The following is a 26,399-nucleotide window of genomic DNA, read 5'->3' as shown; positions in this document are numbered from 1 at the left end:
ACAGAGAAGGCAAAAAATTAATTTCTGGGCATAGAACAGTGATATGGGATATAACATCACAAAGTCACCCAAAGACACTCATCAATCTTATCTCCCTTTTTGCTTTTAGCTTCCCTATCTTCTTTTCCCTTGCTACTACCTCAATAGATGGGGTAGATATGTAGGAGACCAGGTGAGTTTGGCAATTTGTTGCCAGCATTTTTATCCTCAAATGCCACCTTTAGGAAACTGAAACTGGACATCTCTTAGCATAGTGGGACATGGGCAGCACATGATATTGACACAGGCAGGGAGGGGTGTAACAGCTGTGCAGCTGCAGAGGGACTGGCTGGGCCATGGCTGGTGGGTGCTGTGGTGTTGCAGGGCTCAGTGGGTCCTGCTAAATCCCCCTGCACCCTTTTCCTTGTCGTCTCTCTCCAGAGCGAGCCCGGGATTACCTGCACAAGACCGGACGCTTCATTGTCATTGGTGGCATTGTCTCGCCGGTGCACGACTCCTATGGGAAAACGGTGGGTTGTCCCTATTTCCTCTTACTGCCTCCTGTGTGAGATGGTGTCTCTGAAGTCAGGGGTGAGCGCTGGGCAGCGCTGCCTGACCTGTGGTCCCTTCACGGCCCTCCTCTGCCCATGGCAGCTCCTGACCTTGGGAAAGTCGCAGGGAGGAAGGAGAGGATGAAACCTCTCAGTCTTTAGATTAAAACTGCAGATAAAATGAGCCAAAGTACTAGACAGCAAAAAGAAACATCCCCACCCAAAACAGCAGTGGTAGGCTGGTGGGGTTTTTTTGTTTGAATTATTTCAAAGCCGATTTTTTTTGGTGTGCAGGGACTGAAATGATGCAAACAAGTGACCTTTAGAAGCACTTGTCAAATTAGGAGTGGGGAGCTCACTTGTCTCCTGAAAGCTGGAGGAATATCATCAAGAAACCACACCCTTGGGTTGGCCCTGTTACAGGACAGGGCTGGGAGTGGTAGTGCTGAGCATATCTCAGCACCCAAGCACGTAGCCAGGGTTGAGCCCAGCAGGGACTCCTCCCCTCCAGCAAAGAGGATCTTAAATAAACCTCTGTGGGCAGGAAGGAATCCTTCTGGCCTGTCTCACATGAGTGAGCCTAATGTTCTGCCCCAGAAAGGTTTGCAAGCCCAGGCTGGCCAGAGCACAAGGCTTTGTAACTGTTCTTCCTTCACCCTCTCATGCAGGGGCTAGTCTCGAGCCGGCACCGCTTGACCATGTGCCAGCTGGCTGTGCAGTCCTCCGACTGGATCAGGTGGGTGGCAGAGTGGGCACCTGCCATGGCACCAGCAGCCCTTGCCCCTTCTCTGCACCGTGGGGGCAAAGTCCTGCATGCAAAGTGGAGATGCCACCAACTGGTAGAGCTCCAGGATGAACTTTCTCTCTCCCAGCCCAAGCTTAATTAAAAATCAGAGACCTTCCCCTCCCAGTCCAGCAGAGAACAGACAAGGAGGGTTACACCACCCTTCAAGGGAGCCCTCAGGATTCAGGGAGTCATTCAAGCCCCTCACTGAGCCTGCAGTGTCTGGGTTAGACCCAAAGTCATTCAGGTCACTCCAGCCTTGTGCTGTGGCACCTTCCCTTTCCACACATGTAGCACCAGCCTGCAGACTTTCACCTTCCCAGCACTGCCATGTGGCATCTGGTGGCTGAAGTGACACCAGAAGTATCTTGGGCTGCCCTCAGAAAGAGAGTTATGACACACATAGTCACATCCAAGCCAAACAAAAGCTGGTTAGTTGGGTACCAAGCATGGAAAGATGCCCAGGCACACATTCAGGTCACCAGAGCTCTTAGGGATCACTGCGTGGGAGGGCTGGAGGAAGGATATGGTCCATGGCAGGGCTGAGGGAGCAATGATGGCTGCTCATGGCCAGCCCAGTGGGGAGGAGGTGGCATGGGCAGGAGGTCCAGGCAGTGGCCATGAGTGACGCTATTGTTTTGTTGGGCTCCCCACAGGGTTGACCCCTGGGAGTGCTACCAGGACACCTGGCAGACCACCTGCAGTGTGCTGGAGCACCACCGCGACCTGATGAAGGTGAGGCAGCCCCTACGCCATGGGTGCAGGAGGGTGAGGGCATGGGGAGAGTGCAGGGGTGGGGGTGCTCTTCCACCAGCTCATGCGCATCAACAACCAAAATATACCAGAGATTAACAGAGAGAAGACTTTCAGGAACACAGTGAGACCCTGACCTAGAAGGGGTGAGACCTTGTCACAGCTGCTTTGAGGTCTGGGCCCTGATGGTGGAAGGAAATGGAGCCCTCCAGCTGGACCCAGCAGCCATCTTGGACCCAGGAACACCAGGACGGCAGCAGGGCTTAAGGCAGAGTCAAAGCAGGAGTGGGCATAAACCACATCCTTAGTTTCACCCTGCTTGCTCCTCCCTGAGGGGAGGGAGGGGTGGATGGGCCTCCTCGCTTACCAGCTGAGCCAGATTTACTGTATGAACCTGACAGAGAGATTTAACAGGAAAATTCAGCACCTGGGAAGTCCCCAGGGAGCACAGCACCAAGAGGAGAAGTTCCAGGCAGGCCTGAAAGCCAAGGAGGAAGGTGACTGCCCCTGGGTGACCAAGGGAACAGGGGTAGCAGAGCTGCTGGTATACTCGGATATAGGAAGAAAACCAAAGATAGGAAACGGATGAAAGAGCATTGTACAAACTCACAAGCAGCCCAGACAGGAGGCACAGGAGAAGCGTTAGCCAGCCCAGCAGAATGTCCATTGCATCCAGGGACCGTGATGTTGAAGCCAAGGAGTTGCAAGGAGATGCCTTCCTTCTCCTGCAGGTGGAGGAGAAGAGGACATGTTTGCTCCTTGCTAGCCCACACAAAAAAGTTGATACCTTAAACACAAGTCATTATCCACAGGGTCCTGATAGCCCCAGGCCCATTTGGTGAGGTCAGATGGGACTGGGGACCCTAAAGTGAGCTTGGATGTACCTATCACAAAAGATGACCTTCAACCAGGGCTGCAGAGGCTTGTTATAGGGTCAGAAAGGTTTTGGGAGGGTGCTGGGTGAAGACACTGTTCCAACTACATCCTTCCCTGATTGCAGAGAGTGACTGGCTGCATCCTCTCCAATGTCAACACACCCTCCATCACTCCTGTTATCGGCCAGCCCCAGAACGAGTCCTCACAGAACATCTACCAGAACAACGACAACATCTCCAGCAAGCCCACCGCAGGTAGGTGTCAGCGGCGTAGAGAAGAGAGGGATGACTACTTACCCCGCACCTCCCAGCCAGGACTGCCAAATATTAGAACTGTGCTCCATCACCTTATTTTTGGATGGGCGTCTCACCAGTCTTGGTGCACCAAGTCCAAGGTGGGGCAGGGGTGTGATGCAGGAGTCAGCATCCAGCACAGCAAGGGCAGAAGCCAAGAACAGCTTAAAATGGCTGTGAAATCTGCCTGGACTTCTGCTGGATGTTGCCTAGGCAGTGAGACCAGCAAAAGGAAAGACTACCTAGTACCCACAGGGTGCATGCAAGGGATGAACTGGCAGGAGAGATGATGTAGTGGGATCCCCTACGAGACAGTGGGATGTGGATCATAAAGGTATTAGCTGAGAAGAGGGAACATTACTTAAATCCCATTAAAATGGGCATCTTACGATTTTCTTCATGATTTTAGCTGTCTAGCTGGTCCTTTCAAGGCACAGTGGAGCACTCTTGGGAGCTAAGACCATGAGAGGAGGTGTTGGGAGATACAGGGAGTAGTTCCACACCCAGGCACAGGAGCATTTTGCAGAACCAGGGCAGCTGAGGCGCTTGGACGGGTTAATTGCACAGCCTCTCTCCCATTAATTTTCTTTCTTCCCCTTTAGCAAAGATCTTGGGGAAGGTGGGAGAAAGCCTGAGCCGGATTTGCTGTGTTCGCCCACCCATGGAGCGCTTCACCTTTGTGGGTATGTAGAGGAAAGGTCCAGCATCACCTCTAGAGATGCAGCTCCCAGCCTTCCTCCCAACCCCTCTTCGAGGCTGGGCACCAGCACCTCTCTTTTGCTTCCCTTTCTTAGATGAAAATGCCAACTTGGGGACAGTGATGAGATATGAGGAGATCGGTAAGTACACAGCCCCTCTCCACATTGCTCCCACTCCTCTGGGCCAGCGCTGCATGCCTTGGGAACATCTGCATGACAGCTCTGGCAGATACAGGATCATTTCACCCTGGTGCCAGCTACTGGGGCTCAGGGATGCAACGGAAACAGCTCTTAATTGGGCTGAGCCTGGTTCTGTTGACAGACAGCAGCCTGAAATAAGAGAGTGTGCAGTGGGGACACAGCTCCCAGAACTGGCACAAACCTGCCATGGCATCCTGTCCTGAGAGTCCCCTCAAGTGCCATCAAACTTGGGCTCCCATGGTGGTGTCACCCCATCCCCATATTGCCTGCAGCCTTGCAGAGCCTCACACAGCAGCAGGAGAGATTTTGGCTGCCTGACCAGCCATGGGGCCTCTTGCTCCAAAGACTTTTAGGGGTTTTAGCATCACCCAGACATCACACAGAGCTCTGCATGGGGACCTTGCTGGTGGTTTTGAGACTCATTTCAAGCACAGCCTGGCACTACAGCCATGCTAGCACTAGCACCATGCAGAGCCCAAAGACTTTGGCCACCTGGGAATGCCAAACAGGGAGGCATCTTCCCATGTAGCCTCTTCCCACCCCTGGGGGTGGGGTTTATGGCTTTTCTCTGGCAGTTGTGCAAATTAATTAATCTTTATGGGCCTGTCAGAGCAGAAAACTCCTTCCCGCAGCACCATTTTCTTGCTGAGCTGCAAAGCCAACCCTCAAAGCGGGGGGACTGGTGCCTGTTCAGCCCCATGTGCTCCCACCTCTGAGCTTCTCTCCTCTCTTTTCCAGAGCTTCGCATCTTGCTGCTCTGTGGCAGCGACCTGCTGGAGTCCTTCTGCATCCCTGGCCTCTGGAACGAGGCGGATGTGAGTCACCACTGCTGGGCACTCCTCCATGCTCCTCCTCCTTCCCACAGCTGGTGCTTGTGGGAGCCATTAGGTCCCTTGGGATGACAGGAGCTGTGCCCACCATCTCCACTGCCTCCTCCATCCCAACCCTGACTGTCATCTCCCCTACACATTTCCGCAGGGCTTCCATGGTCCCAAGTCCCATTCCCACTCACTGTTCATGCAGAGGATGTCACCTGGGGTGGCAGGATAAGCCCATCCCAAGGCATTTCCAAAGGCTGTGCTCCTACTCCTTGTCCCTTGGAAGGAGCCAGCATCAAGTAGATGCCAATCTACTTGATGCTGAGTGAGGCGTGGAAGGAGCCAGCATCAAGTAGATGCCAATCTAGGTAGGAAATGCAGGTAGGAAATAAGGTATTTACAGGAGTGGTCCAGATGTTAGGAATTAAACACATTTAGAGTCAAATCAACAGCTTTCATTGTTGGTCCTTGCTGGAAGAAGCCATATTTTCATGGGAGAACACCAGCCCTGGAGACAGGCTGGGCTACCAACCCACTAGCTGCTCCTGGCAGTCAGAGCCATGCTGGCTATGGGGGCTCCCCTGTCTCCTCACTGAAATTGGTCAGTCAGCACAAACCTCCCTCCTTGAACTTCTCAACCTTCAAAAATCAGTTACCACATCTTCAGTCCTAAGTTTTTAAAGCATTTAGGCAGCAGGCATCTCCTTTGATGGGCTGGAAGCCCTGGAGCCCAGCACAAAGGATGCAGAAATGACATCAAAGCACAGGCAGAAAAGGCATTCTGCAGCAGCACCTCCTCATAGGCTCCTGCTGCCTGAATTTGCTGACTCAAAGCTGTTTTGGATGAGCCTGATTTGTCTCACCTGAGAAGGATGTGAGCAATATGAGCTGTCCCCAGCAGTGGCATATTTGGCCAAACAATCTTGGAAGAACAATCCTCCCAGACCTCTGTCAGGACCAATACATCCATCCTGTTCATGAACCCCTCCAGTGAGGCAGAGGCCACATTCACCTCAGGCAACCTCTTCTGCTGTCACCTCCTTCTACCACAAGTTCTCCTCAAAGCCTGACCTCAATATATTCTAATAGGATTTAACCCTGTGCCTTCTATTTCATCTACTGCCAACCACTTGCCCAGATAATTCCATGTTTCTGCCAAAGGCTGTTGACATAGCCTCAAAATCACTCTCCATCTCCCTCCAGACCATGGTCCAGCTTTCACAGGGCAGAGTGGGGTTGGCAGACAGTGCCAGGTTTTGTCACTATGGTGGCTGTAAAGCTCTCCACACTTTGTGTTGCTCCCAGATGGAGGTGATCGTTGGGGAGTTTGGGATCGTGGTGGTGCCCCGGGATGGAGCAGACCCCGAGCGAATCATGAACCACTCTTCCATACTCCGCAAGTACAAAGTGAGTGAATGGGTGCACATGTGGCCAGGGAAGGCTGTGAGAAGATCCACAGTCTCTCTTCACCCATGGGGACACTTCTGTCATGAGACACAAAGTATCTCAGGGTTAGGTGCTCTCAGCTGCTGGGTAGGATGACCAATGGGTCACCATGCAGCAGGGTGGAGAGGCCAGCAGGGCAGATATCTGCTTTCAAGCCATCCCTTCACTCCTGTTTTCCTCTTTCCCCTGCAGAACAACATCCTGGTGGTGAAGGACGACTCAAACCACCCCATGTCGGTTGTCAGCTCCACTAAAAGCAGGTGGGTGAAGCAGGGCTACTCCCACTACAGAGCAGGGAGCAGGGTGTCCCCAGCCAGCCCCTCCAGTTGCAGGAGCACCTGACCAATACAAGTGGGTTCTGACATCTTTCTCTCTCCCCATGCCCCCAGACTGGCCCTGCAGCATGGGGATGGACATGTCGTGGATTACCTCTGCCAGCCTGTCATTGACTACATCCTCAAGAGCCAGCTGTACATCAATGCCTCTGGCTAAGTGCCTGAGGTCTTGCACCGAGACAGTCCTCATGTCATGCCTGCCTACAGCTCTCCATCACCTTTTTTTCTCTCAGTCAGTGTCTCCATCTCTCTCCCTATCCCATGGCCTCCTGTCTGTGTCTGCCTCTCATCCCAGGCACCAACGCTCTGTTGTGCAGCCATGTCCAGGGAACGGTTTGGTCTCTTTTTCTGTGGTACTGCCCTGCCCTGCATGCATGGGGAGAGAGGAGGGGCTGGTCAGGGAGTGACATGCTCTGTGTGCTCCCAGCATGTCCCTGGGAAATGGTCCCCCCCAGTCCATCCTCTCAGCATGCTCAGAGCAGGGGCTGCCTCTTCTTCATCTTACACAACTTAGGCTCAATAAATCTGGTTGGGTTTTATTTATTATTAAGTAGCTTTAGTGTGAGGCCTTTGGGCCTCTCAACACAGTGACCAGCCAAACCCTGGTTGGTAGTGGGCAGTTGTAACCCAACCAGCTCGGTGCCCCACAGGAGGGGAACCGCCTCAGGCCGGCCATGAGACAACCCAGCTAACAAAATCCTCCTCCTGCCCCTGAAAAGTCATGGAGAGGGCATTTCTAAAGGGGAACAGAGGCCTTGGCAAGCACTGCTACCAAAGCATTTTGGGGAGAATGTCATGTCTCACCTTCCCTTGGCTGCAAGAACTCAAACTACTCCCCAGGTATGTGAAGTTGGGGTGATGTTCTACTCTTACTCAGTGTCAGAGGGGGCATCCCACAGCACCTAGGAAGGGATCTGCCATTTATGGGGCCAAGAAATGAGGTAGAAAGAAGTAGGTGGTGAGCCAAAGCCTCTGGTGAGAATTTGCCCCAAACCTGGCTGTGTCCATCCCCATCCTCTAGCCTCCAGATCTCCATTTCTGCTCAGTCCGTCTTCTGTTGCCACTCCTACTCTCCTCCTCTCCTTGAAGAGTTCATTAAATGCATGATAACCTCCCCTTCCCAAACCAGCTTTGGCTACTTTGCACATCCCTTGAGACAAGCCAGGGTCCTGCTCCTGCCTGTGATATGCTCCCCAATGCCGGGGATGGACCCTACTGGAGATGCTCACAGTAAAAGCAGGACAGGTAACATGGTGCAGTTACTCTTGTGGAGAGGAGGGTTGCTGGAGCAGGGCCTTGTCCTGCTGATTATCCCTAGGGCACAAGCACCCTGAACAGCTCCTGAGGAAGGTCACAGCCATGAGGAAGGTTTAGCCCTCACTTTCTCCTCTCCCTTTGCTCCCTGGAGACTTGTATCACTTTGGGTAGAGTCCCGCAGCCTGTGGCTGAGAGTTTTCCAGTGTGTTTCAAGGAAAGATACGATTTTTTTTTTTTTGGTCCCTTAGAAGTCCACAAAGGGTCACAAGTAGCTCTCAGGCAAGCTCCAAAGGTGGGACTTTGTGCTAAATTTGGTGACCTGCTGGGTGCTGCTGGCATCCTGGGAACAGCAAGCAGCTTTGGACAAACAAGGAAATCCACAGCCACAGGGTCCTTGCAGCAGACAGGATTTTAGGAGCAGTAGCTGACAACTTCTCAGGAGGGAACAGCCCTTCTCAGAAGGACAGAAGTGATGTGACTCACCCAAAGGCTGGAAGAGGTCTTTCCTTGTCAGGGATTTCTCTCTGCACGGAGAGATTTGTTTGGGAACTCTTCTAAATTTGGCAGCTGAATCCCTCAGTGCCAGCTCTGGTATCTCCAGGCAGTTGCGTACGTATCCCATAGGATGAGGAGATACGGAGATGCCAAAGCAGAGAGGGTAGCAGGTGTGTGGGGGACTCTGCTTCAGCGAGGCCTTCAGCCAGTCTGAGCTGGTCACCAACACCACCCCACCGAGCTCCCTTAGTGGTGACACCTCATCCTGAGACACCCAGCGTATGTCAGCCACTCACTGGACTCCTCTCCACCCGCTGTTCTCACACATTCTGTTTGTCAGCCTCCTCTCCCTCTGCACTCCAACACTCAAGTTATCCCAGACAGCAGCCTCTCCTCGCCAGATGTCCCGTGTTTCTTAGCTCCAAGCCGAAGAAGCAGCAACGGTGGCAAGCAGACCCCAAAACACACAAAGGGACTGAACCTCCTAGGGAGCAACACCTCTGAAGGGGGAGCAAAGACAGTGGGTTTTCCCCGAGGAAAGACACAGAAAATTAAACAAAGGAAAGGGAAGGGAGGAAGGGAGGGAGGGAGGGAGGAAGGGAGGAAGAAAGGATCATATCTGAGAGCCCTCTCTGATCCTCCCTCCCTCCCTCCAGTACATGGGAGAGGACATGGGGATGCCATGGCCTCCTGATCCACGTGGTTGGGATGGCGTGGCTTAGTTGTGGGGATGATGAGTTTGTTCTGTCCTACTGCTCTTACCTTCATGTATCTGCTCAGTAAAACTCACAGGACGGGGGGAGGCACAGGGGATTTGTAACAGGGCCTTCAGCTCTGGGACTGGTTTGGAAAAATGTCTTTGGGTGGGCATGGCAAGAAAATAATCATCTGTGACCTCTGGGGAGGTGAGGATTGGGGTTTCTGGGTGCAGGGGAGGTGTGGGAAGAAGCTCGTGGGTTTTGGTCTTTGAACCTCCCCTTTTAAACAGTGCAATTTGCTGAAAGTGAAATGAACTTCAAACGTCTTTTGGGGAAAGAAAATAAATAAAGGGGGGAGGGAAAGGGGTTGAAGTTGCCATGCCACCAATTTCACCTTTGTCAAAAGTTTTGGAGCCTTTTTTTCTTTTTTTCCTGTTGCTATATAAAAAAATGGTCATTGACAAAAAAATACTTTATCAGCAAAATGTTTAAATTATGTAATAAACAAAACAAAACAGAGATGTTACTGGTGTGATTTTAAAACAGCCCCAAGACCAAGTCAGCACAAAAAGAGCAAATGCCTGCGCTGCTGGCATAACCCATGGCCAAATCCCCCCAAATGAGGGAGCCTGAAAAAATAAAGCAGTAGGCAAGATCTACCCAAGAGTATTTATCATTTATTGACCTCCTACCTTTCAAAAAACCCAACTCATAGAAAAATAGTCAGGCCCATAATAGCTGTCCCTATGCTGTACAATAGGAGAAGGGACACATGCCAGGGGCTAAAATATATCTCACTTAAAGTGTAAAGCAGACATGATACTCGGTACATCACAAAGCAAAAGCATAGATGCTGCTTTATCAAAGACTTGAGAGATACGAAGGGATGAGTGAGTCCTTCTGCATCTGGGACCTCCTCTTTCACCATCATGCAGGGGAGGGGCTCCAGTAGAGCTTCAGCTTCCAGCATCTGGTAGCACTTACTTCCCCTGAAACTTTTTTCCCCTGCACGGCATCTGAAGGAAGGTGGGAGCAGTGTCAGAATGCAGCTGGACCCACATGAAAGCTGCAGTGAAGGGTGAAGGGAGCACTGTGGTCTTTGGCTCCTCTGAGCTCTGCTGAGATGAACAGCGGGACACCACTGCGGAGAACTACCATAGTGGTGATGGTGGCCTCTGAGAAACATACAGCACCATGAGGGAGGGAGGACAGGCAGCACCAAACCAGAGGTGGAGACACATTCAGGACATTTTCAATATTTTTAAACTAATGAAATCAGGTTACAGCAGGATGGGACGGGGTTCTCAGGTTCAAGAGCCACAGCATGCCAGCACCATTCCCAGCAAGGGGAGGACTACCAGCCTGGGAGGAGATACCACATGAAGCATCACCAGTGCCACAACTCAGAACCCATCTCCCCCAGCAGCCTCTCATGCTGCTTGCTCCCTGCCTCCTGAGCTCCCGAAGGTGAGGAAAACCCCATGGAGAACAGGAGGAGGAGCTGGTGGTGGCAGTGTCAAAAGTATGGACAGAGACTCTAGTCCTTCTGTGTGTGCCAGATCAGGACAGGGTATCCACAGGTGATGGAGAACCTCTTGGTCATGAACTTCAGGCTCTGAACTGTGCAAACTCACAAGGTTGACACCTAACTCTGCACCTCAGAGAAACATGGTAGGAATGGGCTGTTCTTCAGACAGTAGCACCTTCACAAACCAGGAGTCTCCTTCTTCCCACGAGCGAGGGACGGAGCACTTTGAAAAATTAGGCACTCTCCAGGGCCAGCGGGACACTGTGAACTTCATCTGCCACACTGATCTTGAGTGTAAGGATCAGTTTAACACAACCACATGCAGCCAGTTCTGCCAGATTTGGGGAGGCCCTCCTGCCTTCAGCCTGGCAGGTGCTGCAGCCTTTCCAGAGCTCGCTCATGGCAATTCAATGGCTTTTGTGTTGTAGCAGCCTGGAGGAAGACTCTTCTGGATATCCTCCAGGTTCTTAATATCAGCCAGGATGTCATCAATGCTGCTCTCCAGCGTGCGCACCCGGACCTTCTGCAGCACAGCCATCTGCTCCAGCTCCGACATCTCTGCCTTCAGCTGCTTGCTTCTGCTTTTGGCTTTGCTGAAGTTCGCCTCAAGCTGCCTCAGGCCATACTCATCCACAGCGCCAGGCTGGTCTTTTGCACAAAAGGAAAACAAGGAATAGGAAAGCATGGATGGAGGCTGAGGACTAGATCTTTCTAGATACTTCATCTCCACCCTGCTGCCCAGCCTGTTCACAGGCATCATGTAATTCAGCTTCCCACTCAATTCCCAGAAGCCCTGCTTCGACCCCAGTGGGGACCTGTCTCCATCCACATCCCACAGTGGCATCGCAAAACCTACTCATCAGACGCAGCAGCTCTTCCAGGGCACTCAGCATCTGCTGCACAGCTGCCCCTGCCTGGCCAGCCTTGTCATGGACCCTCTGAGCTTCCTGAGCTGTCTGAAGGAGGAAAGGCAGCAGCTGTAAGGTGAAATCAAGCCCACAAGTCAACAGGGAAGGGGACAAGGCAAAGGAGATAGGAACGCACCTTCTCTATCGCAGCAGCATCCACCGCAACCTCTGAGAGTTTCCTCTCAAATTCATCATCTACTTCCTTGGCCTCATGTCGCAGGGTGGCCACTGCCTTCTCCAGGGCAAGGACGCCATCAGCCGTCTTGTTGGCTTCCACCTTCAGCTCGGCAATCTCCTAGGGAAGGAAAAGGCACTTTCAGAGGGGCAGAGCACAGCCAAAATCATTTTGGGTGCACCGGAATAGGGAGGTGGTAGAAACTGGTTCCTTCTACAAGGGACCTAAAAGTATCACAAGCTGTCCTCATGTTCTCCCACCAGTTGCTCCAGAGTTGTTGTATGTCCATGGCTCAATCCCTCCCTCACACATCAGCAAATCCCTGGGGAATGACAACACACATCTGGGAGATGAACCCACAAACACCAGTTTTGGGACCTCATAAGCCTGCCAGTGACTCTGGCTGCAGGAGTGGAAAAATCCCCTTGGTCCCGGAAAGGCGGCTACAGTGAGATGCCACAGAGATCCTCATGGAAGAAATGTGCAGAGATCATCTACAGACAAACTGGTATCTGCAGGACCCACTGTAGAGAAACTTCAGCTCTAAAATCAACCCATCAGGTCCACCATGAAGTTGCCAACTATCTCCTCTTGTTCCATGTTTTTCCCCTTCCAAATCCTTTTCTGACAGCAACAGCACCAGAGCCTGTCCTCACCTCTTGGATCGCCATGGTGATTTCCTTCACCTCTCCCACCACGCTGCTGGCTGCCTTGGACTCGGAAGCGGCGCTGCCCAGGATCCCTACGGCTCGGTCTGTCTTTTCCCTGGCACTGGTGACTATACTGCTGATAATGGGCAGCCTCCTCATGGCGTCTTTGGCTTCCCTCCTCTTGTCACCTGCTTGCAGGTTGAACTCTGGAAGAAACGCATGTGGAAATGAAGCCATGCTACCTTTGTGAGATCCCACACGGAAAAGAAAAGGAAGGGTTTCTAGGATGTTACCCTTGAGGCTCTTGAGGATCTGTTCCACCTCGTAGAAGGTGGCGTTGCCAGCGCTCACAGCTTGCAGGGCTGTGCTTCTGGCTAGGGTGGCTTGGGACAGCAGCTGCGTCAGCTTCTGCAACATATCAAGGGACACAAAGGGTGGGTGAAGGACATGGTGTGGGAGCTGGGAGGAGCTGGGCTGGAAGAGACCCATCAGTCTGTTCCCAAATGCTTGCTCTTGCCCCTTAATCAAGACTACAACATCCTGATCTGCCATCAGAAGCTTGTGCCGGTGCTCCTCAACCAGCTCCAGCCATCCCGAGTCATCTTAGCTCTAATCTTTGCAGGAGCAAGCCTTCGACCTGCCTTACATCGAGGAGACGTGTAGGTGAGACTCTGCACCATCAGCTCCCTGCACACACTGAGGTCTGAAGACGAGCCCCAAGGAAGGGTCCAATCCTGCACCAGGCAGGCAAAGCTGCCTTTGACAGCTGAGCAAGGACAGTGCGGGGGGAGCCACAGGCATCCTCCCAAGGCTGCAGCTTCTGCTGGGGATGACCTCTCGCCAGCCAACCTCTTACCGCTCTCTCGCCCTCTTGCCCTCGTAGCAGCTGCTTGGCTTCGTCCTCCCAGTGCCCCATGCGGCTCTGCAGCCCTCGGTACTGGGCCAGGGAGGTGTCCACCAGGACCAACAGGGCACTTGCGTCCTGCTTCAGCCTCGAGGCTTCCTCCTGAAACAGAGACACAGTGGGGTCCCCAGCATCTCCACAGTGCCCACCAGGAACCATGGGCAAAAGGGGGAAAAGGGTAGGAAGATGCCTATCTAGTGGCTCTCCAACAGGGATGGAACCCTGGGAAGGGCTGAGCTGGTGGTAGGATAGCAGGGAGGGCATCAGGAAGAGCAAAAGGGGATCTCCTGGTCTGACAGGCACAAAACCCTCACCTTAAAGGACCCGATGTCTGTCTCTATCAGGTGGGACAGGGAGCTGAGGAGCACCAGGCTGCCCTGATAAGCTGTGTCTGCCTCGGAGGCTATTCCATCAGCATCAGCCTTCAGGCCTCCAGCCAGTGACTTGAGCTCCTCATATCTGTACAGATGTGAGGTTGGAGAGCCTGGTACCAGCCAAGCTACCAGCCTCCCACCCCAGCATTAATACTACCATCTACATTGACTCGTTCACATTCTCCAAGGCCCCATGAAGATTTATCACACAGAAAAAGCCAGTTGCAAACATTCCCTGCATCCCAGTCCCTCCAATGAGCAGGGCATCAGCTGGCTCCTTACTCCCACTCCAAAACCAAAGGTTGTTTCACATAGCTGAACCCTCACAGGCTCCAGGGTGGCTCTGCTAATCCCTGCCTGTATGTTTTCTCCTGCACATCCCTGTTCAACTTCTTAACTTCCCTCAAGGCAGTTGCTCACATCCCATCCATGGTGTGCTAAGTCCCAGCACCACTGTGGTGGGCTCTGGAGAGGCCAAGTCTGACCAAAAGAGCCACCATGGGCTTAAATTCACCCTCAGGCTAAACCCAGCCCAGATTTTCAACCACACATGGAATTCACCCCCAGAAGCCTGTCCACACATGTGGTGTTAAACCCCTTCCCCCAGCTGCAGGCAGGATACCAGGAGCATTGAGGGCTGTGAGGTGGGAAGCAAATGCTCCACAGAGCTGCCAACCATCCACCTCCACTCCTCAGATGTGCCAGCAAATTCCCTGCCTCCAACTGCACATTTCTGCAGCTCAGATGCGGAGGCAGGAAAGGGGCCCAGATTCTTGACCCTCCCCCTCCTCCCTTCCATGTCCACACATGACATTCAGGCTGAGGCAGCCCATGCTCACCTCTCGAGCAGCCCTGGCTGGGAACCCGAGGCGGCCTCTCCACCAGTGGCCGCGCGCAGCAGCTCCAGTGCCTGCCACGCATCCTCCCGCGCCACCTTTGCAGCTTGGTCAATGGCATTGGCTGCTTGTATGTGGCTGCAGAGCAGAGGGGGCTTGTCAGAAAGGGTTTCCACCCAGGTTTTCTCCATCACCTTCCTTTACTATTGCATTCACTGATGCTGGATCGCACCTCCTTGGGAAACACAGCATGTCTGCAAAGGGGACCTGTATTTTGCTTGTTCCTCCTGCATCTCCCAAGGATAGAGGAACATTGGGGATGGCAGAAGCTCCCTGTTCCAACTGGACATCCAAGGGCCAAACTCTGATCCCAAAGATGCTTCTAAATCACATCCAATTCCAACCTTTAAAGACAGCTGAGGACAACTCTATAGGGCAGCAAAGACCGCCCACCAGCTCCATCTTCCCCTGCTCCAGGGCTGGCACAGAGGCTGTGGCAGATGTCAACCAGAACCTAGGCAAGGACCCTCCAAAAAAGCACCTTCTGGGCACCTAGCAGGATCTCAGCTCCCCTCCTCTCGCCTAACAGTGGGAGCAACTCACCTGTTGGCCAGTCTCAGAGCCTCCTGGGCCAGCAGCAAGAACTGATTTGAGCTTCCAGGAAAGCTTGAAACAGGAATGGTCTGAGGAGGGAGGAAGGAAGAGAGGTGTGAGTGCTCTTCCCTGCTCTCCATACAATGTGGCAGTGAAAGAGGCAACTACAGCCTGTTAAACCTCCACCGCCCCCAAAGACCCCTGCCAGCTCCTCTCAAGGTTCCAACCCCTAAGAAAGGACCACCAGAACACCCACATTCACAAAACAACATGTAATTCTTTAAATCCTTAGTTTCTCTGCTGATTTTTTTTCCAGCCCTGAGCTCGACTAGGAGCGTGTCACACGACGATGTTCTTACCACCTGATGGAGAGTGGCTCCGCTGCGATCCAGGTCCAGCCTGGCTCTCTCCAGCAGCTGACGGGTCTCCTGCACCTGCCTCTCATACTGGCTCCCCAGAGACCTCAGTCTCTGCACTGTTGCCTTGGTCTCATCCAAGTGACTCTGGGAGCTGGACCCTTGCCCCTTCATCCTGGCCACACGGCCTTCCAGAGACCTGTCAGAGGCTGGTGAGAAGGAATGAGAAAGGCTGAAGAGAAACTTATTGCTGAGCAAAAATGCCCAGGCAGCAAAACCCTCCCTGAGACAGCCCAGATGGCCCCATCCAAGGGTGGTGGGCGGGTGGTACCTTGCAGGCTCACAGCTTCCCTGAGGATGGTCCGCAGCATCTCCTCGGCCACCAGCATCCTCCCCTCCAGCTCCTGGTTCTCAGTCCCACCACCAGCTCGCACCTCTGAGAAGAGCAGCTCCAGCTCCGCCATCTGCTGCAGGTACAGCTCCACCTGCAACCACAGACCAGGCCATCAGCCAGCGGGACACTAAACCCATGGGGGAAAGACCAGGGTGGGAACCAGGGCCACAGTCAGGCCCGAGGACAGAGACCGAAATGAAGGCTCATTTTAGGATGGGGCACAAAGGATTGGTTGAATCAGATACAAAGCCAAGGTTTGAATTCACATTTCACTTGTACCAGGAGAAGATGCTTGAGGAGCACAGTAGGAGACACTCAGGGTGAGCGAATCCCTGCACTCCCTGCTGCTCAGTGGCCCTGAGGCTGGCACAGATGCTCACCTGCACTTTCACCTGGCCATAGCAAGCTGGGCACTCCCTCTCTTCACAGCGAGGACCCTCAAAGCCAGGTTTGCAGATGCAGCTCCCATCACTCCTGCACTTCAGGGGCTCAGCACCAATTGAGTCGCAGGCACAGGCTGCAGGTCGGAGCAACACAGGTTCAGGGGGGCTGGGACCCACCTCAAGCCTCAGCACATCCCTCCCTACTTCCCTCCCACCATTTAGCCCTGTGCTTTGGTTCCTGCTCACCATTCCCACTTTCCAGCATCATCCTTCCCATCAAACCACTCCATAGCTGGTCATGGAGCTTCTTACTCATCCCCAGCTCAGACTGTGCCTGGGTCTCACCTCTGCACTTGTCGGCAGGGTCAGGGGCCAGGGGGTTCCCAAAGAAGCCATCCTTGCAGTGGTCGCAGTAGAAGCCAGCAGTGTTGTAGATGCACTTGAGGCACTCGCCAGTCCGGCGGTCGCAGTTGCCCACGGCGTTGGGCTCCACGTTGCCATTGCACCGGCACAGCTGGCAGGGCTGGGAAGCCGCTGGATCTCCAAAATAACCATCAGCACAGTATTCACAATTGGCACCTGGGAAAGGAGAGATGAGCAGAAGTTAATGCTTGTTCCCGGGGACAGAGGCTGGCAGATATGGGGGCGTTCAACCCCATCAGGGCGCGCACAACAGCTCCTCGGCTGTCATCACCACCACGGTCAACACACGACGCGCTCGAAAGTTGGGTGCCACAAATGACCTTGTACAAGTCATTTCCTATTTGGTTTTTTCTTTATTTTTTGTTCCACTCCCTCTCCCACCCATCCTTTCCCCATCCATGTTACATTTAGATGAGAACTTTGCCCAGAGCAGGACAAGGTGTGTTTACCCAGCCCTTGGGGCTCAAAAACCCCACCACAGGCAGGAGTGGCAGTGTCGTAGGCAAGCTCAGCTGAGAGGATGGTGTGGATCTGCCCAGCTCCAAGCAGCCCTGTAGAAAAAGGCAGAGCAGAAGCAAGGAAAAGGGCATTACCAGCAGCTCCAGGAGGGCAGTGGTCACAGACGACCTCCTCGTTGCCTGGCCCCACAGAGCAGCCCTGGCCAAGCCCACAGGGGCAGGTCCTGCAGCTGTGCGGCTGCTGGGGGTCTCGGTAGGAGCCAAAGGGGCAGCTGACACCATTGCCCACGTTTTCATCTCCCGAGTAACACTCACCTGGAGGAGCAAGGAAAGGGCTTAGGGCAGTTTACTCACATTCCTGGTGGGACATTCTCTACCACTCCAGCCACAGCAACACAAGGACGCATGGTCCAGCAACCTCCATGAGATCTCTTGAGATCCCCACCATGCCCAAACCATGCAGCACATAAAATCATGAAGTAGTTAGCATTGGAAGAGACCTTTAAAGGTCATCTAGTCCAATTCCCCTGTGATAGGCAAGGACTTCTTCAACTAAACCAGGTTACTCAAGCTCTGTCCAACCTAAGGCCATGCTTAACTTTCAAATAAGAAGTCAGAAGTGAAGAAATATTGCTATCTGGGCAGCAGGAGATGTTTCCTCTCTCTCCAACATGCATCATCTAAATCCAGTTTGATCCAAATGCATCTGACTGCAGTGCTTCTAGGCTCTGGGGAGTTTCGTCTCAGATGGTCCCCACATTTCAGACTCAAGCCACAGAATCATGATCACAGACAGAGTCACAGAATCACAGAATGATTAAGGTTGGAAAAGCCCTCCAAGATCATTGACTCCAACCTGTGGCAGATCCCCATCTTGTCAACCGGCCCAGAGCACTGAGTGACACGTACAGTCCTTCCCTGGACACTCCAGGGATGATGACTTCACCACCTCCCTAGGCAGCCCCTTACAATATCTAATGACCCCTACCGTGAAGAAATTTCTGTGAAGTTAGTAGTCTCGACTCCCCACAGCTCTATTCTCGGGACACAGGCAGCTTCCCTGCGTGCCCATACAGCCTACAAGCTGGCTTCTCTTACCGGTGTCAGGATCACAAATTCCTCCCCCCTGGCAATTGCAGGGCACGCAGATGCCGAAGGGCCCCTGGCCGGGGGCGTCCCTGCGGTAGCCAGGGGCACAGCTCTCACAGAACTGCCCCCTGTACGCCGCCGGGCACTGGCAGCGCTCCACCCACGGGGCGGGGACACCGGGGACGGGCTGTGCCGACACCAGGGTGACGTTGTCGATGTAGCCGGTGCCTGGACGGAAGTATAGCCAGTCACCCGCGGGGAACAGCAGCTCCAGCTGCACAACCCCCACAGCCAGGACCTGCACAGGTCGTACATTCTATTGCAATGCCCATGGGCAAATGGAGCAACCAAATCAGTTGCCATCCTGTTCAATCTCTTTGCTATTTAATTTTGCCCCCTTGGAGCACTTACTATTATCTTTTAATAAATTTTAGCAAAGATGTATCCATCCAGAGACTTCTTGTCTCCAACAACGAGGAGAAGCCAAGCTCGTGCTTGCAAGCGCTCTCTGTACTTACTGTACTCCCCAAAAGTGGCTCGGATCCAGAGGGCTGTCAGGTTTCCCAGCAGCCTGCGAAATTCAAAGTGATTCAGTCTTGGGCTCCACTTGCCGCTTGGGTGCTCGTCCAGCCTGCCGCGGAAGAGGGGGGAAGTGAAACTGGTTTCAAAAAAATGAGATGCCTCCTCCAAAAAAACACAGCAGCCCTTGCCCATCTTCCTCCTGGGAGCTCAAGGCTTTGGGCAACAACCTCCATGCATGCAACTGATCTCAAGCCAAGAACCCAACCCAGCCTCAAGCCACATTTTCTGTTGCTCCTCTCACAAAGTAACCTCCTTATCCAGGACAGAAGCACCTGAGATGCATCCAACCCAAACCAGGCAGCCATCTGCCACCTCCAAGGGATCGCAGCTGAACCCAGGAGCTCCTTGAAGCCACAACCATTCTTGCTCCCCCTGCCCCAAACACCCCAGCTTCCCACTTTACCTGATTGTGTATGTCTGGCTGACACCGCAGGGCAGGACCCTTCCCTGGGGCAAGAAGGGAGAAGTGACTCTCAGGCCATGTCCTTCCAGGACCACGTCATATGGAGATGGCTGACGTCCCCCTCGGTCCAGGCGGTAATCGAAGGAGAGCATCTGGCCATAGCTCAGCTGCTGGTTCCCAAGGAATTTTGCTGCAAAAGGAAAATCAAAGGCTTAAAATCTTCCTCCTAAAGGCTCAGTTCATGGGATCAGACCATGCCCACCACTGATCCCACACCTACCAGGCGCCACAAAGTATATTGGCTCTGATCTCCTTGCCGCTATGAAGGCATCCTGGTGGCGTGGGGACCACTGGAGCTGGGCTGGGGAGCCACTTTCATGGACACCTCGCCAGCCCTCAGTACCTGGAGCACCAACAAGGAGCAGTCAGCATGGACAGGGAAGGTGTTTCTAGGATTCCAGCAACTTTCTTGAGCTGTCTTATCAAAATTCTCCAGCTTCCTACCCCTGACCTCTGAGGGGGTAGCACAGGTATCCCTGTGCCCACACCTCTGTAAATCAGCCAGGCTGAGCACTTCCAAGTGGCAGGAAAGACATAATGAAGGAACCCTATGCTCCCTGCAACACTTGGACCCTACTTCTGCCTATGACCAAGCCATCCCATCAAAGCAGGGTTGCTGCAGCCACCGGCAGGCAGGTTGGATGAGCACCCAAGGAGCAAGCGTAGCCCAAGGCTGACTTCCAGCAGGGCTGTGAACCACGTGGTTCCTCCAGCCCATTGAAGAGAAGGGATGGCAAACATGCCCAGGAGCCATAGGAATGTCCTGCTTGGGCTTCACCTTGCTGGAAGGTAGAGGTGATGTTGTGGACACTGTGGTTGTCCGCACTGATACACGTGACCGAGTGCCCATAGCAGAAGCAGGGGGAACATCCTGCAGGGTTTCTGGCATCCAGGTTATAGAAGTGTCTCTTGCACCTGGGAAAATGCAAGAAGGTGACAGTGTTCAAATAATTTTCTCCTTCTACTGGCCCACACAACCATTCCTCTGATGCAATACAGCCATTGGCAGGGTTCAAGGTCATCGCCAGGCTGGGATGGCGAGATGGGTGTGTGCAATGGTTTCAACCTGACAGAGGGCAAGGCTAGATTGGATACTGGGAAGAAACTGGTGAGGGTGGGCAGGCCCTGCCACAGGTTGCCCAGGTCCCTGTCCAAGGCCAGGCTGGATGGGCCTTGGAGCAGCCTGGGATAGTGGAAGGTGTCCCTGCCCATGGCAGGGGGTGGAATGAGATGAGCTCTAACATCCTTTCCAACCCAAACCATTCTAAGACTTGGTGAACTGCCAGGGAGGCAACTGCGGAGAGAAGGAGGCTTGTGTCAGGCAGTGTCCAGCACATCCTCCTGACACCCACCTCTGGCACCGCTCTCCAGTGGCGCTCTCCTTGCAGACACAGCGGCCGGAGTGACAGTCTCCTGTGCTGCCCGCCGGGTCACACTCACACTGCAGGCTCCTGCAAAGGTACAGTGGGAACCTCTACCTGAATTTCCAGCTTGGCCTGGGAGCTCAGTGCTTCCTGCTACTACACAAGACAGTGGAGAACCCTCCCAGCTACCATTCCCATGCAAGAAGTGGGGAAATAAGCAGCAGAGCCACCTCTTTATGGAATCTTCAGCACTGTGGGTGCCAGGTTGAGCCAGTGCCCATTACTGCTACTGCTCCAGGGCATCCCAGAGCATCAGACCTGCCTACAAGAGCAAAGTGAAGCTCTGCTGAGCTTAATAAACCCTGGCTGAATTTAACAGACCTTGGCTGAGCTCCACCAAGCAGCAGCACCTGGGGAACAGGCAGCCCTCTCTCGCCAACACCCTTTGCCTGCCAGCAACCCGAAAGGAGCAATGGCAGGGTGAGGTGAGGAAGAAGAAGACACAGCTGAGGAAGATCAGAAACATTTCTAAAGATACTTAAACAGGGCTTCATGCAAAGGAAGGGGTTGATTTTTGCATGCACATCTCCTTGTGAGTGGCACCAACACGAGACAACCCCACAGTGGGCAGGTTTTGTTTTACATGGCTGTCGACTGTTGGGCATTATCTGGGTAATAAAACCATCACCTCAGAGAGTGGCTAAGTTCAGATTTGGATAGTGTTGCAGGACACCAATCCCTGCACGTTGGCATGGAGGTCCAGCCTCACTCAGGCCCACTCTCTCCTAGCATGGTTGGCTTAAGGTTGTCCGTGAGCTGCCATGAAAACAACTCTGCCTTTGCAGGGGGTGTTTTCAGCCAGCACAGGCCCCAGGAGAACTCTGGAGGTTGGCCCTCCCGCTGGCCCCATGCCACCGATGGTGGCCAGCACTCACTGCCCGCTCCTCCAGCACCCAGCCTTGGACAGGGACTCGAAGCCCGGCTGGCACCGGTCACACTTGTCCCCCATCACTCCGGGTTTGCAGCTGCACCGGCCATCACTGTCACACTGTGGGCTGAGGGAACCTGCAGAAAGACAGGAGGGACAGGTTAGGATGGGCACCTTCCAACCCAAACCATTCTGTGAGTTTGTGATTATTTCAGAGGGCAAGTGGGTCTTGAAACCCATGGTCTGGTATGTAAAGAGCCAGAGCCTGACCTGCCCAAGTGCTCAGCAGGTGCCTTAAGCCCCCTTACCCCACCCAGCAGCTGTGCACGTACCCCAGGTGTGGCAGAGGCAAGGCAGGCAGCACTGCTCCCCCCACCGTCGGAAGAAGCCATCCTTGCAGCGCTCACAGTGGGCACCCTCTGTGTTGCCCAGGCAGCCAAGGCAGCGGTACCCATTTCCCGTCTCCCTCAGGAGCTGCCAGTCAAAGATACACTGCCTGGACATCCCATTGCAGTCACACACTGGGGAGAGGAGAGCAGAGAGACATCTCAGATGATGCCTAGAGATGAAGGCACCAGCAGCAATCCCACCCTGAGGGGCAAGGAACAAGTGCAGGCAGTGCAAACTTCCCCTTCCCGCTCTGCTAACAGTGAGCTGCTTCCCCACACCTCTGTGTTTGTCACCATGTCTGTGTCCATCAGCCACCCCAGTGCCCACACCATGCTCTGCATCCCCACACTGGGGAGGAATGCCCCATTTCACTGCTCAGGATGGACAGACCTAAGCCCAGTAGCCACAATCCACACAACAGCATGGCCAGGGCTGTTCTCCATCCTTTCACAGGACTTGCAACACAACCAGGACATTGAATAAGCAGAGGTGGTTTTTAAAAAACCCCAGTCTTGTCCTGAGAAAAGCATGGGTTACCTTCTGGGGAAAAGGGAAAGATTCCTGAGGTTATCCTTTGTTTCAGCCAGCCTCTGACCAGGAGTGTGTTGAGTAGGAAAAGCTCAGCCAACTTCCACCCGGTCTCCCCACCCAGCTCTGCAGTGCAGGGTGGTGAGGAGAGGTCTGTGATCCAAGGAGTTTGGCAGAAGCATGCCAGCCAAGAGGGAGATTAACAAGGAAGGTTTGGGCGGGATTGGACAGGTCACCTCACCCCACCCTCCCTCAGCATGAAGAAAAACTGCAGCTGCCCACACTGCTCCATGAGGATGGCAGGAAGAACAGGCATGAGATTCTACATTCCTCTACAGCCAGGACAGATGATCCCCCTGGACGTCAGACTCAGGCATCTCACCAGATGTGCCCGTTCCAGCACAACACTGCCTTGTCCAGCTGCTCTCTTGAAGCAACCTCTCCCCTACTTGGCAATCCCTCAGTGGCCAGTGCTGGAGCATTTAATCTCGAGGACCTTTACTCCAGACATGCTCCTCAGGATCACTGAGGAGAGCAGGCACAGCTGAGAGAATAGTTGGCAAAGACAGGCAGGAGAAAGAAACATCCCAAGGGAAAAACCCAGGTCCTCAGGGCACAGAGCCTGCTGAGGAACTGCTCCAAACCACCCTGATGGTGGCTGCCATGGGAGCCTCGACCTCCCTCTGAGGAGCTCTGCTCACTGCTGGCCTTCTTGGGACAGGAAAGGCCATCCCCCAGCTACCCAAACCCTGTTCAGGTCACCTCTGAGGGCACAGAAGGTGGAGGGAGTCCAAAAATGGGCAGAAACCTGTTGCATGGATGCAGACAGTACCTTGTACTCATACACACCAAGCCTCCTCCTTCCCCTCTCTTCTGGCACAGCTCAGCCCCAGGGTACAACGTCCCTGTCCTCTGCATCATCTGTGATTCCTGGGACCAGGCAAAGCCTTCTGCTCTTAGTGCTCACACCTGGGCACCACCCTCCCACACACCCATCGGCACCCACATTCCAGAGGGAGGCACTCAGCAGAGCCTCTGCCAAGAGGAGAGATGACCTCATGCACCAGCAAACGGGGAGAGAGATTTTTCCAACTTTGGCAAACACAGCTCTTCTCTTGCAGTCTGGCTGCCAGGAGACCGAGACCAAGCTCAGGAGATCTTCTGCCACCCTAGCCTGCTGGGGGGGGAACCTGTGGGCACAGAATTCCTCTAGAATGCCTCTAGGGTGTGGGAAAGCAACTCCAGCCTCAGAGAGCATTACCAGTGACCAAAGGGCATGGACAACACAAAGGACCCATGGAGAGCAGCAGTGTGAGACTTTCTTCAAGTATTTGTGCTCACCTTCACAGCAGAAAGATCTCACTTGGGTTGATCCCACTCCCCATCCCTCCACACTCCAGCTAGATTTCAAGTTGAAAGGGACCCATAAGGTTCTTTGAGTTGAACTCCAGCCATGCATCACCCTATGTCTACGCAGTCCAGAGGATTTACTAGGTTCCTAAATTACAGGCATGAACACCATTCCCCCAGGGAATGAAAACAACCAGTGTTGCTCTACTGCTGCAGCACATTAGGAACCAGCTCTCCAGCCCTGGAACAAATTCCTGTCTCGATGATTCAAAGCCATTTAAGATGCTGTGGCAGGTTAGTGCCGCCACCGCACTGGTCTGTCTGCTCCTGGTCATCTCCCAGAAACCCAGGAGCTCAGCAGACTAATCCATACCTAGAGCAAGGCACTGGAATTGATAATGAGATGGAGCAGGAAGGAGCTGCTGGAGGATGAGGACCAACTGAGGACAGCATCACTTCTGTATCCAGGTGCCCTGAGGCTCTGCTCTGAGATTATCCCTGGGAAAGAGCATGTTCAATTGAGAAGCTTTGCAGCTGGGTTTCTTCAGCACTATGTCAGGATGCAGGAGATCCATGGCACACATCCAAGAAGATGTCATTCCCCCAGCTCCCACCCGCAGAATAAAGCATGAAAAATGCTTGATGGCTGTGCTGAGGTGAATTCTCACATCAGAAAGGCTTGGAGAAGGAGACAGGCAGCTTCAGGCCTCTTAAGGAGTCTCCTTAAATTCACAAAACCAGACAATGAGGGTGGCCCTGGGTCTGTCAGGATCCAACATCTCTGTACACATGAGCCAACCTGCAAAGATCCTTTGTTCCATCAGGAGAACAACACAGATTTGCATGCAATGAAGTCTCCATGTCAATACAAGCCATTCCCTGCTCTGTGCTCTTGGGACAGCCACAAGGCTGCCCCATCTGCTGCCTCAAGGCTGGGTGTCCCCATTGCCCGACTTCACAACTTTCTCATTGCAGGAAGACCTGCCTGGCGCTTCTGGGCTCCCTCAGCAGACTAAGTTACACCACCTAACCCACTCAAAGTCTGCTGCAGCATAAAAACATGGCTGGTGTCGACCGTCAGCTTCACACACACAGAGAAATGGGTTCAAGAGTCGCTGGGAAAGCAGCAGTTTCCTACACACTGCCAGGAAAGAACAGGGGAAGAATTTATACCAGTATTTTAAAACTTGCATGTAATTAAGGCTGATGTAATAATTAACCCAATTAGCATGTAAAACAAAGCAGGTCTTTTTGTTTCTTTTGAAAAAAACCCAAACCAAAACACTTATTCAGCACTTACTTCCCATTGCATCACACTTAGAACTGATAAAATTCAACTTCAAGCCCAGGAAGCTTATTTCAGAACATCAGTACTGGAGACCAAAAAAACATTAAATCTCTCAGTATTTACAAAATACATGCAAAAATCTGATTTTGGCCAAACATACCCATCTCCAGACTACAGGCCAATGAAACTGAAATTCTGATTGCTGAATTACACTGGGCTGAACATGTTTAAATCTCCCTCCATGACACTCCACTATGTGAGATTTGCATGTGCAAGAGGATCTGCTGGATTTTTAAAGCTCACCATCAGTCTGCGGGCCACAGGAGACTCCTGTCTCTCATGAGATGCAGGAGGGCTGTGGCACCTTGTGAGCCCCACAGACTTGCACAAAATCCAAACATCACCATGTTATTAGAGCAAACTGGATCCTGGATGCTTCCAGCTCTTCTTCAGGCTCAGGGAAGGTTTTGGTTCCAGCAATGATGGGCAGATCAGCCACTGCCTGGGCCATGCTCGTGCTCATACCTGCATCCTACCCTGGGAGCAAAGCTCTATACCGACAGCAATAAGGTAATTGCATATAAATAAGTTATTGAAAGGGGATGCCAGTGACAAAACAAAGACCAACTGCCCGTGGGATATTTTACCTCGGAGGAAAATTAAGAAGCTCCTGCGGATCCACTATCAATCCCGAAGGCAAGAGGGGAAGAGTGCCCTAGCAGGGTGCCACGCACCCAAACCCGCGCCCGGCACTCTCCAGCACGGGGAGAGAGCTGCGACCCAATCTGCCGGCGGGATCAGAGCAGGAACAGCCGCCCTTCCCGAAGCCTCACCTTCTCCGCTGCGTGTGCTCAGGGCTGCGGGCCGGAGGGACGCGGCGAGGCAGGCGAGGGACAGGAGCCAACACGCGGCCATTTCTTGTGCCGGGGAGCACCAGGCGCCCGTTCCGACGGGGCTCCACACCAGCTACCTGGGGCCTTTTTTTCGTGCGTTTTTTATCGGCTGCTCCACCTGAGTCACTCCCAACAGGAAGAGCGCGTGTGCCGTGAGCTGACTCACAGCAAGAGCCCAGCCCAGGGAGCGCAGACAGGCGCCTGCCCCATCGAGAGAGACGCACTGACGGGGCACAGCACCCCGAGGACCTCCTGCATGCACCGTCCTAGGAAAATAAAATACAGCTGCAGCTCCTGAAGACACTCTTCCTGCCCGTCCCGCTCGCTCAGCTCCATTCCCCGGCCGCCGCTGCCTCC

At 53.5% G+C, this 26,399-nt stretch overlaps 2 protein-coding genes across 5 annotated transcripts; one reads left to right on the top strand and one right to left on the bottom strand.

Annotated features, from left to right (window-relative positions):
• Nucleotides 1-332: 332 nt before the first annotated feature.
• Nucleotides 333-9,655, top strand: NMNAT2 (nicotinamide nucleotide adenylyltransferase 2). 2 transcript variants are annotated; one of them, XM_017736475.1, is made up of 10 exons: nt 348-509; nt 1,199-1,266; nt 1,971-2,049; nt 3,068-3,197; nt 3,839-3,919; nt 4,031-4,075; nt 4,874-4,950; nt 6,259-6,360; nt 6,592-6,659; nt 6,789-9,655. In XM_017736475.1, exons 2-10 carry the CDS (start codon nt 1,229-1,231, stop codon nt 6,889-6,891), a joined length of 723 nt encoding a protein of 240 aa, XP_017591964.1. In that variant the 5' UTR covers nt 348-509; nt 1,199-1,228; the 3' UTR covers nt 6,892-9,655. The 2 variants fall into 2 exon arrangements, with proteins under 2 accessions (XP_017591965.1, XP_017591964.1); XM_017736476.1 differs by lacking the exon at nt 6,259-6,360 and having other exon boundaries at nt 333-509.
• Nucleotides 9,656-9,839: 184 nt separating this feature from the next.
• LAMC2 (laminin subunit gamma 2) lies at nt 9,840-26,399 on the bottom strand. Of its 3 annotated transcripts, XM_008635384.2 has the most exons (23): nt 25,983-26,399; nt 21,926-22,114; nt 21,601-21,730; nt 20,654-20,752; nt 20,080-20,216; nt 19,522-19,644; nt 19,242-19,431; nt 18,775-18,887; nt 18,266-18,484; nt 17,303-17,482; nt 16,632-16,865; nt 16,284-16,420; nt 15,841-15,994; nt 15,513-15,718; nt 15,163-15,242; nt 14,563-14,697; nt 13,664-13,808; nt 13,302-13,451; nt 12,739-12,853; nt 12,452-12,651; nt 11,757-11,915; nt 11,569-11,668; nt 9,840-11,360 (listed from the first exon to the last, which is right to left on the bottom strand). In XM_008635384.2, exons 1-23 carry the CDS (start codon nt 26,062-26,064, stop codon nt 11,110-11,112), a joined length of 3,528 nt encoding a protein of 1,175 aa, XP_008633606.1. In that variant the 5' UTR covers nt 26,065-26,399; the 3' UTR covers nt 9,840-11,109. The 3 variants fall into 3 exon arrangements, with proteins under 3 accessions (XP_008633606.1, XP_017591961.1, XP_017591962.1); XM_017736472.1 differs by lacking the exon at nt 21,926-22,114; XM_017736473.1 differs by lacking the exon at nt 18,266-18,484 and having other exon boundaries at nt 25,983-26,398.

The sequence above is a fragment of the Corvus brachyrhynchos genome, unplaced genomic scaffold (assembly GCF_000691975.1).
Source record: "Corvus brachyrhynchos isolate BGI_N302 unplaced genomic scaffold, ASM69197v1 scaffold155, whole genome shotgun sequence".
Lineage (NCBI taxonomy): Eukaryota > Metazoa > Chordata > Aves > Passeriformes > Corvidae > Corvus > Corvus brachyrhynchos.
The sequence above is the reverse complement of the archived record's forward strand: the minus strand, read 5'-3'. Positions and strand labels throughout refer to the sequence as shown.